This window comes from Lates calcarifer, linkage group LG19 (assembly GCF_001640805.2).
Source record: "Lates calcarifer isolate ASB-BC8 linkage group LG19, TLL_Latcal_v3, whole genome shotgun sequence".
NCBI lineage: Eukaryota > Metazoa > Chordata > Actinopteri > Centropomidae > Lates > Lates calcarifer.
Genome location: NC_066851.1, coordinates 7972510 through 7987128, shown reverse-complemented (window position 1 = coordinate 7987128; position 14619 = coordinate 7972510). Strand labels below are relative to the sequence as shown.

The window sequence follows — 14619 nt, the reverse complement described above, 5'->3', positions numbered from 1 at the left end:
CACACTCGTCAGGAAAAGTTCATTTTACATTATGTAACATTATTACCAGAACCTCCAGGTCCGTTTATATGATAACATAAACATACTGTATTTCAGGTGGAGATACTCCATCCTTCATTTTAATGTATTCATCTAGCAGCTTGTTAAAAGTTAGTACAATCAGGTTTAACATACAATACATATGATGTGTTGTTGCAGTTTAAAATACTCAACAGTGTATGCTGCGGTTACCATAGGTACAAAGAACACCATTAAAAGCTTGTACACTCACTCATTAATACACTGTGAAAATGACCTTCAGATTGATGCACTGACTTGTGTTACTAAAGTAAATCAGACAGCACATTGTTTACGTAGGTCTTATATTACATATTTTTACATTATGTTATTATCACCTTATCCCAATGCAGTGTTTAGATTGACCCTCTTGAGTAAATGGTGGCTTTTGTGGAGTCCAGTGCCTTCCACCAAACAGTCCCCTGGTTCATCATGACACCTCATATATTTATTCATCTGAATTACCTGAAGCGCACACACGTAAAAACAAACAGTGGTTCAAATTCCAGGATAAACTGGGAACACCTGAAAAAGGAAGCTAAGAGGCTTCCCTCCTTCAGCATTTTCTTGAGCAAGACACTTCAGCCTACGCTACTCTGTGTCCAGCAACAGAGAACCATGGTAACACACAGTGGACAGCTAAGTACACGAGTCTTACCTCTCCACTGTTTGGATGTGATTAGTGCTGAGATACTACTAATATCTTCAGATGAGCTACCACATGCATTATTATGATTAATTTGGCTGTTCATTAATGTCTCTTCAAACACATTAATGTCTATTAGTATACATTAATCTAATCTCTTAACAAGATATACCAGCAAACTAACAGTGTTGTAACTGATGCTGTAAATGATTTAACAACCTTAGTGACTTACAGTCATTGTTACATTATACAATAGCAAACGTGTGTAAAATGGGACCTTATAAACAGCGTGCAAAGATAAATTAAGTTTTTTAAATTAAACAATAGTCAGGTGCCCATATGAACAATAAAATCAGTTTTTACTTTACTCATTCCTTCCATTCAGTCTGGCCATTGAGATATCCTTTCCTAATGAATTTTCAAAGTACAGTAAGTTCTGGGGAACAAAATCCACAGTTCACATTTGTGCAAAAGGGTATTCCAAAGTTTATCTGACAGACATGAAACATTGTGAACTTATCCTTTAAAATAAATACTTGATCTTTCTACATTTGTTGGTTGTTCCTTTAATATCTGAGTCATGTGGAGCTACTCACACAGTGGTCTGAACTGTAACATAAAGAGACACTTTCTGAGATGGACCTTGAATGCATCACTTGTAGGCTGTTTTCAGAATTCAGGAGAATGTTCATAAGTGTTTTTTTTTTTGTTTGTTTGTTTTTTTCAAATGATGATAGTATTTGTTTGGTAAGTGCAGATAGACAGTCTCTGTAATGCAGCAGCTCATATTATCACTCTTCTTGAGACATCATTTGAGCAGTGGCTTCTGTTTTCAAGTATGCCACACTCCATATCATACATTCCACAGTGGATGTATTGTAGACCATAAGTGTTCCTAACAACATTAATTACAGCCATATACTGCACAGTACCATTCCTTACAAGTTTCCTCCATGAAAAAGGCCTGTTTTGCTCTTTTAGGGCAACAAAGCAACGGCTTGATCCAGTATACAGATTTTTTCTTGTCAAAACTATGAAATATTAAATATGGTTATTCTCAAAACTGCATTAGTGAATTAGAAATATGTATTAACAACACAATGTTAATATCTTCTATATAATCATCATGCATGAATATTACCAAGTGGAATCATCAAATAAACTACAGGGGGAAATTATTGTTGTTTTACACAGTGTATTTTGAGAGAGAGATCTATTTGTTTTATTTTAAACATGTGGGTATGTGTCCATTAGACTAACTTGGATAACGCTGCAGTGTATCAAACAATACAAACATCAGTAAATCAAATAAAAGCTGTGAGAGGTGAACGGTGGCAGAGAGGCTGAAGACTGTTTTGTGTGTTTTCCTGTTGACTGAGCAGCAGTCGTCCGACTGGAGGAATCTCTTTCTGGCTCCTGCACACATGGCTGGAGGGATGAGAGAGAGAGGAGGAACAGTCTGCGGCGGTTTAGCACACAATTTCATGATGGTTTCAGAGAAGAGGCCAGCCAAGCATTTCAAGTGGCGGAGCAGCGAGAGGGCAGCATTGTAGAGGAGAGCAGGTAGTGTAATGATCAGGTAGACAAGATGACATCAAGCGTCCTCAGGGATGGCCAGGCACAGAGAGCCGACATCCTTCCAGAGAAAAAGAACCACTGACACAGGACGAGACAAAACCAACAAACAAAAGGGCCATTAGCCTCAGGCATACTTGTTATTACTGTACAGCTGCAGCAAATCAGACACTCTGTGCATCACATGCAAGGACCGAGACAAAGAGACTCAAACACTGCAGATAAATAATGAAACATGTTTTTTGTGTGTAAGGTTTCTTAGCATTTGCACTTCTCAGCAGTCAGTAACAACAGGACAAATGTATTAGGAATATTATATTTCATGCAGCATAACTTCCTCTAATACCCAGGATGCTCGCATCTAGAGAAACGGAGCAATGGGAACTGAAGGATGTGTAAAACTGAGTAACATGTACAGTAAATGATAAATCACCTTCTATTACAAATGTATTGTCATAGTCTGATGGTAAACACTATAATGAGAGAAGGTGTAAATGTTAAAAAATAGCTAGTAGTTACAAATGACTTATTTTAGAATTGTATGCTTATACAAAGACTGTATGATAATTATTGTATTTTACAATATTTTATGATTTTATAGACACAAAAAATTATAAACATGCCTAAAACAGTAAACACATGATTCTACATGGTGATCATGAAGTAGGCAGTGGAGACGGATGTGGACGATAGAACTCCAGCGTAGGCTTTTTAAACTGCAACAAACTGAACTGCATGAGTCACTTCTAATGTAACTAATGTAATGTAACCATCCCTCTGCTTTTCAAGGTTCAGGATTTATTCTATTACAATACATTTATACCAGGGTGTGATTACTGCTGGTACATGCCATTCTCCTGTGATTTACAACCATTCATTTCAAAGCGGTATAAGGCAAATGGTATGTGCTGTGTATTGTGGGTTCACAAAAGAAAAAAAAAAAAAACAACAACTTGAAGCATAAACTGTCTGAGTGTTTTTATCTTACAGATATATAGAATTATCAAACCACATTCCTGTTATTGCACTAATATGATTTTTATACACTTGTTGTAATATATATATCATATGTAATGTAATGAGTGTGTGTGAGTGTGTGTGTGTATTTTTTCTATAGATATATATAGGCAATATAACAAATTTTAAAAGTAGCTTGTTTTATAGTAATACCAAAATAAAAATGATTTATGTATTTATGTTACATTTATGTTAGATTCATAATCTAACCTCATAATGCTTTATTTTGGGGTTTTGATGTCATTTAAGCCACCATGATTTAGTATAGTTTAGTTTAATACTAGTCTTGATACATGAATACATTGTTAGCATTCACTACAGTAACAACTTCAATTCAATCTGCCACAAATACCAGTTTTTAAAAAAGCCTGTTGTATCTCAGGGCAGTGTGCTCTTAGTCACATATTTCACTCTGATGTTCACGTTCTCATGAAAACACAGAAAACAGAATGTGCACACAGTGCGTTGTTGTTGCTCCAGTTATTATCAGAACATCAGACATAAGTGACTTTTGTGGACTTTTCTTTTCTTGCTGTAGTTCCTCTGATGGCCACTGAAGAAATGTTGAAAGAATTTAGCAAGTAGCATTTGTCACAAATGATATACATAATGACAAATGTGTTGTGTATGGATGTTATTATTAAAGCCACACTGTGTGATCTGAACCAACAACATATGTATCAGCTTTATCTTATATTTTGACTTTAACATGGACATTTTGCACAGAAGACTGCTTTGGCTATGACTTGCACTGAAACTATTTATCAAATTAAAAGCAGTTATGTAAGTGTTGTACTTACTGAATGTGTACTGGAGGGAAGTGTACATAGTTTTCATTATGATATGTCTCATTGGGAACAACTACAAGCTGTTGTGAACTTTTAACTTCCTGCTGCTAAAAAAAAAAAAAACCAAACAGTTTGATGATTAAAGAAACTGTTGACAGAAAGATTACTTGTTTGATTCTGTTTCAGAAGGAAAAGTCAGCAGGGAAAAGCCAAATGTGCCCTTGAACAAGCAAAATCTAATAATTTTACAATAACGTCTTGTTTCAGTTTAAACTAATCTAGTTTTTGTCAACAACACTGAGTAAATAAAAAACTAAAACTAAAACTATATAATACATTTATAAATAATGTGTTATTGTTGTTTGGTTTTTTGTGTGTTTGTTTCTTAAAGAATGATGAGCAAGAAAGGAAAAGGTGACAATGAAACAATGAAAAGGAAAATAATATTAAAAAATAAAAATAAAAATATTAATATAACCTGGGGGAAAGTTGCACTGTCCAAAATAACTGTCCAAAACTGTAATGTACAAAATAATGGTTGGATAAAACTACAAAATATTGTAATATCTGAAATAGTTCATATCAATTAATGTGTTTGTTTGTTAGTTTTTTTGGCAGAGGCAAATATGAATTCACACTATATAAGATAGAACTCTATAGAAATTTGGTGGCAAAGATAACTATGAATTAAGTACACAATTAAATAAATATCTGTAAAGAATATTCCGGTGAAAGTTTGTTCCATACACAAAACTCTATAATTCTACAATAAACAGTACAATAGTGATCATGTGCATGTTTGTAAAATGATGTTAGACTAACAGTATATGAAAACTTTTATATATTTCTGATTTCTTCCACCATACTATTTTTTAAAATAATTCTGTGGAGGATACTTTACTCTCAGGGGATTCAGTTTGAGTGGCACTCCCCTTCGGCATCAAGCAGCTGATTTAAGCAGCGTTCAGTGTCTGGAAAGAAAACAAGCAGAAATGAAAATGTTAAGCTCTTTACACTGTGCAGCAAAAAATACACTTTGACTTTATATTCTAAATTGCAGCACGTGGTATGTGCTCCTGTCTGTCAGGATCAATACATTCAGAATTTGAAGTAGTTATGTGATGTGTTTATGTGGATTCATCTACAATAATGGTAGGCTGTCGGGTGGCCTACTGGGTAAAAGCATCCCAAAGTGGGGACAAACACACAGGTAAAAATGCTGCATTGATATGCAGCTTCTGTTCACATTTCCATTGTTGAGTTGTGGAGCCATTTGAAAAGTTTCTGTCTCCACATACAGCACTCTAAGTGCTTTGAAACTTTTCATTAGAAGATGCATCTCTTGACTGTTAACGTGAAAACAAGCCAAATAAACGAATTCCTGTGTAAATGGACATCAGGAAACACTTGATATAGATTGCCGCTATTTGCATGCATTTCAGGTGTAAAACCATGCTTGATTATTATTATTATTTCTTTTACCACACAGGATAATGTGAAACATCTACAGCTAGAAAAGTGTCAGGCTAAACTTTGCTCCAAAATAATGGAACATGGAAAATAGAATAACACACACACACAATGCAAATTTCAAAAAAGGCAGCATGCTTTGTACCTAGCCTATAAATCCCAAATGTTTGTCAACCATTGTACAACCTTTCACAATTAAAGCAAGTGCTGGCTGTAAAATATCCTGTTTTATTTTTTAAACGCAGACACACATCTGTTCTGTGCACTGCAAATTTAGTTTAAAGATACAAAACCAATGACACACCACTGCAAATTATTAATCTATTACATGTCACTGAAGAGCAGTGACTGCACTTTGACCACAAGAAAAAAAACATCAGCTTATACTTACACTTTTCCAAGATGTCAGCTACTATATACAACTATGTTTTCTGCAATGAAGTGAACTAAAGTTTGTTACATTAAAAAAACACCTGAAAAAAAGCTCCACTTAAGTATAAATTTAAAAGATCATTTCAGGACATGTCATCAAACAGACTTCAGATTATCACAACAACTGGCTGCCAGGGGTAACTAGACGCAGAGGAAGATTGGCAGACACATTTTGCCATATGAGTAACTGGGTGACAGTGCTGGAGTGAGCCGTGGTTGAGTCACAACCACAGTCTCTAACAGCTTTGTTTACCTGCCCTTACTGCTGCCACAATTAATGCAGCAGAGAAGTGGACGAACCAGGTACCCTTGGAACCAAGCGCCCCATCCAAGCACCCTATCTGCTTTGTTCTGCCATGCATTTGGTAATCTGCAATGATCTGCTGCTGTGTTTTTATAATTGTTGTTACAAAAGAGAGCAGCTATGCTAAAATGTTGCCACTCAAAACAATGCAGAGGACAGTGGCACTCTCAGAGCCCTGTGTACCTAAAATTCAGGAAACTAAATCTGGAAAGGTGGAATTTGAGTCTTTTTTCTCTAAATCCTATCAAGGTGACAGGCTACAGAAATATTGAACAGATTTATTTGTTTGTACATGTGCCTAGTTTAGTGTTAATTTATGTGATACGTGATTATACCATAATTTATGAGGTTAATCTCATAAAAAAAAGATCATATCATTGTTTTTTAAAGAGGTTTTTTGGAGCTTATTTATTTACTTTCCAGCATGTATTTGGATCATAGTTTGGAAAAAAACAAATACAGGATAGAGGTTTATGTGACATTTTTGTGTCTAAGCTTCTGATTTAAAAGTGGGAATCATGATCAACACAGTGACATTTCATAAGCCTAATGCCTGTACCACATGATGTGAAATATTTTACTTTAGGGGGAAAAAAGGGATAGAAGTCCTGTTCTTTGTTTGCATTTGTTAGCTAAGGGACAGCTGATCAGTTTATAGCATGTGGTCAAATAATTTGTTAAATAAGAAGAAATGACATCAGCATTATCTCACTATTGAAAAGATTTTAAAAAATTGCATTTCACTTTTTTTGTCACTTTCACTTTTGTTTCATTTTTTGTTCAAACTTGTCTTTTGTTCAAAACATTGAGCCTGTGTTAATGGAGACTCTGGAGTTTGGAGACTTCAAAGTAACATAATATATAATATAAAAGTTATATGTATGTGTGTAATATTTTCATGATATTATCATTTTCAGAATGAGCAAACGCCTGGGTGACATATTGTAACCAACAGTTTTGGATAATGCTCTGCCATATTACGGGCCTGTCTTTTTCTTTGGGGTTTCATGGCCTTGTTTGGTGGCTTGAACGCTCAAAGAACTTTGTATCTTTCAGATGCTGGGGGCTGGAATTAAACACAGTTTTATAATGGTAATTGGTCTGTTATACTGTAAAACTGTTTCTAGTGGGGGGGAAAAATCTATTTGTTTCATGTATGCAACATGACCAGTTAGGCTCACCTCTACCTCCAGTACAGTTCCCATAGGTGTCTGATTAGCTGTAAGAGTAACAAACTAAATGAACTGCCGCACATTATAGTGTGAACCTTTAAGAATAACCTCTACACTGTAATCCTATTACAGCATTTTGAATTCTTCTGCTCTCCATTTTCCCCCAGTTGTCAGATTATGGTCAGCATCCCATAAAAGCCGATATTCTGTTTTTGGCGCCCTATTAGCATCATTTCGTCCATCAAGCGACATTAATTGTGAATGAATGCAAACTCCTGCAGAAGAATACGGTCTTCAAGAGGCCTGTCACATACTTTCTCCACTTGGGAGGACCTTTAACCTACTTAGCTGAGGAACCGCACCGTTTCAAGTAGCGCAGCTGAAAGATATGCACCTGCCCGCTTTTTACTCTCACACTGCTCGGCGATTTAAGAGGAGAGAAAGTATTTGATCTAAATGGTACTACACTGACTGCAGGTGTGGGATTTCCTGCACAAATTTCCCCCACCAAGTCAGCCACAGGGCCAAGAACAATACAGATGTAGTTTGAATTCTAAGTTTGGACTGAAGAAAACAATTAATTTGTGATGTTTCAGTGTCTGTATTGAAAGTTCACAATGAGGGTTCCTTTCTGCTCCACGAAATTCTAAATAGCAATATTATATTTCGTGCGTAATAATGCCCTATAAATATTTTAATAGTTTGGAAGACAAGATTTACAGAGCCACAGACAGGTTTTCCATCATCTCAAATTTCTATCGCTGCTAAATCGCTTATAAAAATTTATATGAAAAATATTTTCTTTTTCTTTTCTTTTCTTAAACTATCTATAATTTAAGATCTGGAATATGTCACATAGGTTTGGCTTCTTTTCACGTTGAATATATGTATGCTTCTCCCTAAATTTGGGGATAAAAATCACAATCCTAAAGGAGACGGTTTGGTGCGTAATCGCACCTTTTCGGAGCATATTAACCCAAAATTTGTATTCTTTGTACCTCTTTCCCAAGAACCATCACCACGTCGCATCATGTTCTTTAATTGAGAGGCTGGTGTTCTGATAACAAATCTCTAGAAATCAAACAAGTGCCACTGAGAGGCCCGAGACAAAAGGAAACGCGTGTTCACTAGTCGTGCGTAATTTACGCACGCAAAATTTAACCTGGATGGAATCACTACATAGTTTGCTTGTATGAAGTTTTATGATGGACAGTCATTAATCATTCGTCTTTAATGTCGTACGCGGTGATATTTTGCTTTTTTCCTAAAACCATCCAAACTGTGAAGAGAAACTGTAAACCTCGAAACAGTTTTTGGTTTAAATTTCACTCGCGTTACAGAGAAAAGAAAGTTAAACGTTAAGTTAGCGATTTGAGGACCACGACTTAATAAATCCCCATTTTTTGCACTTTGTGATCGGCCGTGGTGTGTGACTGAGGTTGCAGGTCAGGACCCTGGCCCTTCAGCCATCTCTCCACATCTCTCAGGGTATTGAACCAGCAACGACGAGATGGAGAAAAGCACTCCAGTAACCAGGCGCTTTGGTCCATCTGCTCCTGTGTGCTGTGCTGAGCTGAGGGGGGTTGATGGTATCGGGAAAAGGTTGTCTGCATGATAGAAACTAGCAGAGTGGACTGTTATTATGTGCTGGTTAACAACACATAAATGATCCGATGAAAGCTTATATATCTTATGTTGAAAAACTGGTTAAATCGTTATTATAGAAACAGAGTCGACGCTGTTTATTTGGATACCTCGATTCTGCAGTCTCATTTCATGCACACAATTCTACAGACTTGTATGATTTCATCACTGCTCAATCGTGGGACACTTTATTGGCATTATTTTAATAGACCTCAGTTTGTATGTTAGCAATTTTTGAAAGCTTGTGAAATACTTTCCAAGTTCAATTATGGAGAAAGTTTGACTAATTGCAGTAAAGTAGTTGTAGAAAGTCAAAGAGCAGAAATTTTTAAAAGTGTGTCAAAACAGTTCCAACGGAAATTAGCACCGCTCCTGTGCGTAATTCTTTCAATAAAATACATTTTTCTCTGCCACCAAGTTACCACTTGCCTTCCCAGGGGCGTTAAGGGTTAGTGTAGGCTCATTTAAATCAATTTATTTTATGATATTTACCATCATGCAACGCACACGATTGTTTTATCCTGTAAACACACCAGCAAGCTATGTCCAATAATACTAACATTAACAGTTACAGTTACAAAAGATTTTGTATTTGAATGTATTTTCTCTATAGAAGTCTGGGGTTTATTAACCAACCTTGGCAGGGGCCTTCTTCATAGCTCCTTGGCGCGTCCGTTTATCCCGCTCCTGCTGCCATATAGCCACATCATATTCGCTGGATGTAAAAGTTAACTTGGATTGACAACTACATTAATGTGGACTATAAGCTCTCATAAGCGTTGCATGCAGCCAACCAGCTCGAGATTTTTATGGGATCCTAATGTGGAGGGTCTGTGGACCAGGGTCCTGCTCTCTGACTCAGTAATCCACAAGGTTGAGAGGTTTGCCTCATTTACATAATGTTAGAGGTCTGGGCCGAGGCCTACCTTTCTTTTCGCCCTAAAAAGGCACTATGCTGCCGCTGCCAAAAGAGTGGAAAAGGCGCACAGAAGTCTGGGCAAGAACAGGAATATTTTCAGGTAGGAATTATTTCTTTACTTTAAAAAATAGTTGATTTTCTTAACATTGATACTTTTAAAATAATATTCTTTTTACTGGGAGCATTTGGTTTACACCTGTCATGTCTTTTTCCAACTCAGTGTCTTTCAAGACAACTCCAGATGACTTTGGAATACGCACGTACTGTTTTGTTTTCCACGACAACAACAGGAAAGTCCAGTCACTTCACATTAAATCCGCTGCGTGCTCCAGGCATCTGATGGAGGGGAGAGAAAAAAGGAGGAGAAGAAATTCGGCTACTGAAATATGCATAAGAACAATGATTTATTACAATCAGGCTATCAACTTCACCGGAGATTGGCGTTCTTGATATGTCGCCGTAATTGATGGCTGACCATGTCACATCTTCATTTGTTCAATTAGGGTAGGTAGCTACTTGCTTGCCTTGCCATGCTAAATTACATTAGTGGCTTCATGCAGACGAGTGCTTCCTTCCTCCAGTGAAGGAAGATGGGGAACACATTTCACCGTCTGGAAAAATAACCTCCGAGCAGCACATCTGCTTCTAGTGTTGTCTGCTGCAAGGCGGTGATGGTGATGGAAAGCATAAATCAGAACAAATATCATCATGATGAGAAGCGTTTATGAGCAGCATAATAGCCAGACTATGTCTATTGTCCGGTAGTTGTGAGTTATAGACTCAATAATGTGTTATAGATCCAGTAATGACACACGTTAGGCTGTAATGGGAAGCTATATTAACTGGTATTCATTATTGCAATTTGTAGTACCTCTCTTCTCTGTTGACCCCCCTGTTGTGTGTCTCTTCCTCTGATTCTTCCCCTGGCGCCAGTCAGTTTGCTCAGAGATTACAATGTCAGGTCAAGACTGCAAAGTGTCATTAATGCATGTTGACCAGACTTGAGGGTTTGAGGCTTACAATATTGTCTCCAAATTGCATTAAGTCTAATTAAACTAAGAAATATAAGTATGTTAAAATGTAATTTCTGAGAAATGTTAAGTATAAAGTTGTCTTTTCATCTCTTTCCATTCTAAATTATTTGAAGTTAGCTGCAGCTGCTTGGTCAGTTTATGGAAAAACAGAATCTACAAATCCCTCCCTTGCTGATCATGAATATTATAGGTAGTGATATACTCACAGGTTGGATCCCTATTGCCCGTTCCCTTTCAGTATTTTTGTCATTTTGAGCTTATTTGGACTTGTCCCTCTCTGGTGGGGCAAAATGATGCTTAAGAAGCATAAATGAGCTGGTCATACAACTTCATTGTGCCTCTTTGATGATACTCGGTGGCCCTTATGTCTGTTCAAAGTGCTCTCAAAGTTTCTAGAAAGAGTGGAATTCCCTCCTGACGCAAAATAGTCATATGTGGTCAGATCAGCTGATGTGCAGAACATAATGGGTAATTCTCACCTGTATATAGTTGTCAGAAAGGACAGAATCATAAATATGTGGCGTCGTTTTATTCATGTATACGACTTAATATAAAGCAGAGTGTATTTTCATGAATTATTTCCCTAAAATGTCAATGACTATTGTTTGCTGGTTTAGGAGTTTTGCTCCGCCCCCCGTGTTTGTCGTAAACCTGGCTCCTGGCTCCAATAAACCCGGGCTAAGAGCGCCCTGGGCTCGCCTCCTTCTCCAAGGCGATCAATAGGATCTCAGGCGCACTACAAGCACTCTCTTACGTAGACATCCACCAAGGAGAGAGCCGATACAACAACACGGTTGATCTGCTCAAACACAAAATCTACCTGCTTTCTGAATCATGTCGTTGAGCCCAAAGCACACAACGCCTTTTTCAGTGACAGATATTTTGAGTCCAATCGAGGAGACCTACAAGAAGTTTAGTGGCATGGACGGCGCAGGAAACCTAACCTCTCCACTGGGAGCCTACCGACAGCCTCAGGTGTCTCAGACCGGCATGCAACAGCACTCCATGGGCCATAACGCCACCGTGGCCACCACTTACCACATGCCGCACACCGTCTCCCAGTTCTCCCACAGCGCAATGGGGGGATACTGCAATGGAAGCATTGGCAACATGGGAGACCTCCCGTCGTACCAGGAAAGCATGCGGAATAGTGCAGCAGCAACAGGGTGGTACAGCGCCAACCCAGATCCAAGATACTCCACAAGTAAGTTTTTTATTCTATTTATACACGCTTTCATGATTTTTTTTTTTCGTTGTAAATAACTAAATTAAAATGACATTTCAGGAATGACAAAGGAAAACGCACATGACTGAATATGTATTGCTTTTCAAAAACATTTCATTTATGTATGGGAGCTAACGGTTTTAAAAAAAAGTTCGTGCAAATAGTGTGAACTATTTTAAGAAATCTTTAATTTTAAGTTACTTTTTATGACGTTTAAACTGAAAAGGAGATCATTCTTTCAAGTCTGGCTAGACTTTTTTTCCTTTGGCATGAGTAAACATTTAAAAGCAAGATCTAGATATTTATTATTATTATTACTACTATTATTATTATCATCATTTTATTATTATTATTTTATTATTATTATTAAATGTTTGTTTAAAGCTGATGCTTTACAACTTCAATAATTACGGCATATAAAAGCCAGTAAACCATAAAGACTACTTCAGGCGAAATAGTGTTCTCCTCTTCTGTTTATTGAACGCACGTATATGTATGTATATTTTTAAGTTTCTAGATTCATGGGACCTTCCACAGGTATGAACATGACCGGCATGGGCAGTCTCACAGGAATGGCGGACGCCACCAAATCCATGCCAGCTCTCCACGCTGCGCCCAGAAGGAAACGGCGCGTCCTGTTCTCGCAGGCTCAAGTCTACGAGCTGGAGAGGAGGTTTAAGCAGCAGAAATACCTGTCGGCACCCGAGAGGGAGCACCTGGCCAGTATGATCCACCTGACGCCGACTCAGGTGAAGATCTGGTTTCAGAATCACCGGTACAAGATGAAGCGCCAGGCCAAGGACAAGGCAGCGCAGCAGCTGCAGCAGCAGCAGCAACAGGACGGTAACCTGTGCCAACAGCAGGCGCAGTCCCCGAGGCGCGTAGCCGTGCCAGTTCTGGTGAAGGACGGTAAACCGTGCCAGAACGGCTCCAATACGCCGACGCCGAACCAGCAACAGGTACAACAGAGCCAACAACAGAGCCAACAACAGAACGGAGCAGGAGTCGTGCTCGCATCCTCGACCAGCAGCCTCAGCCAGCATCAAAGTCAGCAGCAGGTGAACGCTTTGGAGCTGGAGGAGATGTCGCCCAGCCCCCCCTCACTGCACAGCCAGCTCAACATGGCCCAGATAGACACATCTGCTGTAGATTACACCAGTAACATGGTCAGCTCAAACCTCCTCTACGGCAGAACGTGGTAGGACCTAATACAGTACTGTCACTTTCCACTTTTTCTATGTGAACCTGCGGATGAGCCCATGCAAGTGCAATATATATATATATATATATATATATATATATATATATATATATATATATAAGGCTGAAAATAGGGGCCCTTTTGGTGTTGGAGGGGACAAGGCGCACAGAGGCGCACCAGCTGATCAGGGCACATTTTCTTGACATCTCTGAGAGGGGAGTCTATTTTTGAACATTACAGAAATGGCTGCCCTTGAAAGCAATTATGTCGTTTCTGGACCTTTTGTAATCCATGTTTTGGACCTTCCTCATGATGTTTTAAACGTAGTCTATGTTGTTGAAACAAAAAGGAATGCTGCTTCACTTGAGTTCGGACTGGGGGGGGGAGGTGGGATCAGGTTTGAAGTACACTAAGCCACCACTCCTTATTTGCGGTGATAACCTGGTATTTTATCATATTAATATTGTAAACTAATGTATTCATTTAGACTTATTGAATAAAGTAGGGACTTGTATATTTGGCTAACACACAAGAATGCGTTTAACTGTATAATAATCGTTATTGCGTCCACTTTTATGTTTTCTTTATTCTTTTGTAAGTTAAAAAGAAACAAATGCGTGATGGCTGCTGTATATGTTTCAAAACCAAGTGAACGTTAACAATAAATAACTTGAAGTGTGAGAGCTATTGCTGAAGAAGTAATTTTTTAAAAGGGATCTGTTGTGGAGTGCATTTTCATTATGTTGTGATTGAGACCAAATTGAGCTGGAAAGCAAGGTCGATGAGGGAGCGAGCATTGTTCAGGTGACATTTTGGAGGGCTGCCTTTCATGGAGGATGTCTGCGAGACTCTGAGACCTGAAAATCATTCTTTTTAAAAATCACTAACACTTTCCAGCAAGTTCAATATTTAGATTTATTTATAGATTAATATATTTCCTTTTTTAACAAACTCTTTAAACACATTGATCCTGCGTTGTTAAATAGGCCCAGACCTTCGTTTTGCCGCAGTGTAATTGGTCAATTTTATTTTCAATGCGAGCTTCTATAAAATGCACAATGACAACCAATTAGTTTGATATATTATCTAAAGGAATGGACTTCATGCCTCACATTATTATCATACTGCATTAAAG

At 37.9% G+C, this 14619-nt stretch overlaps 1 protein-coding gene and 1 long non-coding RNA gene across 4 annotated transcripts; one reads left to right on the top strand and one right to left on the bottom strand.

Annotated features, from left to right (window-relative positions):
• Nucleotides 1-1591: 1591 nt before the first annotated feature.
• LOC108898020 (uncharacterized) lies at nucleotides 1592-10543 on the bottom strand. Of its 2 annotated transcripts, none has more exons than XR_001963382.2 (3): nucleotides 10289-10543; nucleotides 4985-5054; nucleotides 1592-2359 (listed from the first exon to the last, which is right to left on the bottom strand). It is a non-coding gene; the product is annotated as an uncharacterized LOC108898020 (long non-coding RNA). The 2 variants fall into 2 exon arrangements; XR_007815204.1 differs by lacking the exon at nucleotides 10289-10543 and adding an exon at nucleotides 9742-9932.
• Nucleotides 10544-11695: 1152 nt separating this feature from the next.
• On the top strand, nucleotides 11696-14159 carry nkx2.4a (NK2 homeobox 4a). Of its 2 annotated transcripts, none has more exons than XM_018697764.2 (2): nucleotides 11696-12262; nucleotides 12821-14159. In XM_018697764.2, the coding sequence occupies exons 1-2, from the start codon at nucleotides 11893-11895 to the stop codon at nucleotides 13483-13485; spliced, it is 1035 nt and encodes a 344-aa protein (XP_018553280.1). In that variant the 5' UTR covers nucleotides 11696-11892; the 3' UTR covers nucleotides 13486-14159. The 2 variants fall into 2 exon arrangements, with proteins under 2 accessions (XP_018553280.1, XP_018553279.1); XM_018697763.2 differs by having other exon boundaries at nucleotides 12794-14159.
• Nucleotides 14160-14619: the final 460 nt, after the last annotated feature.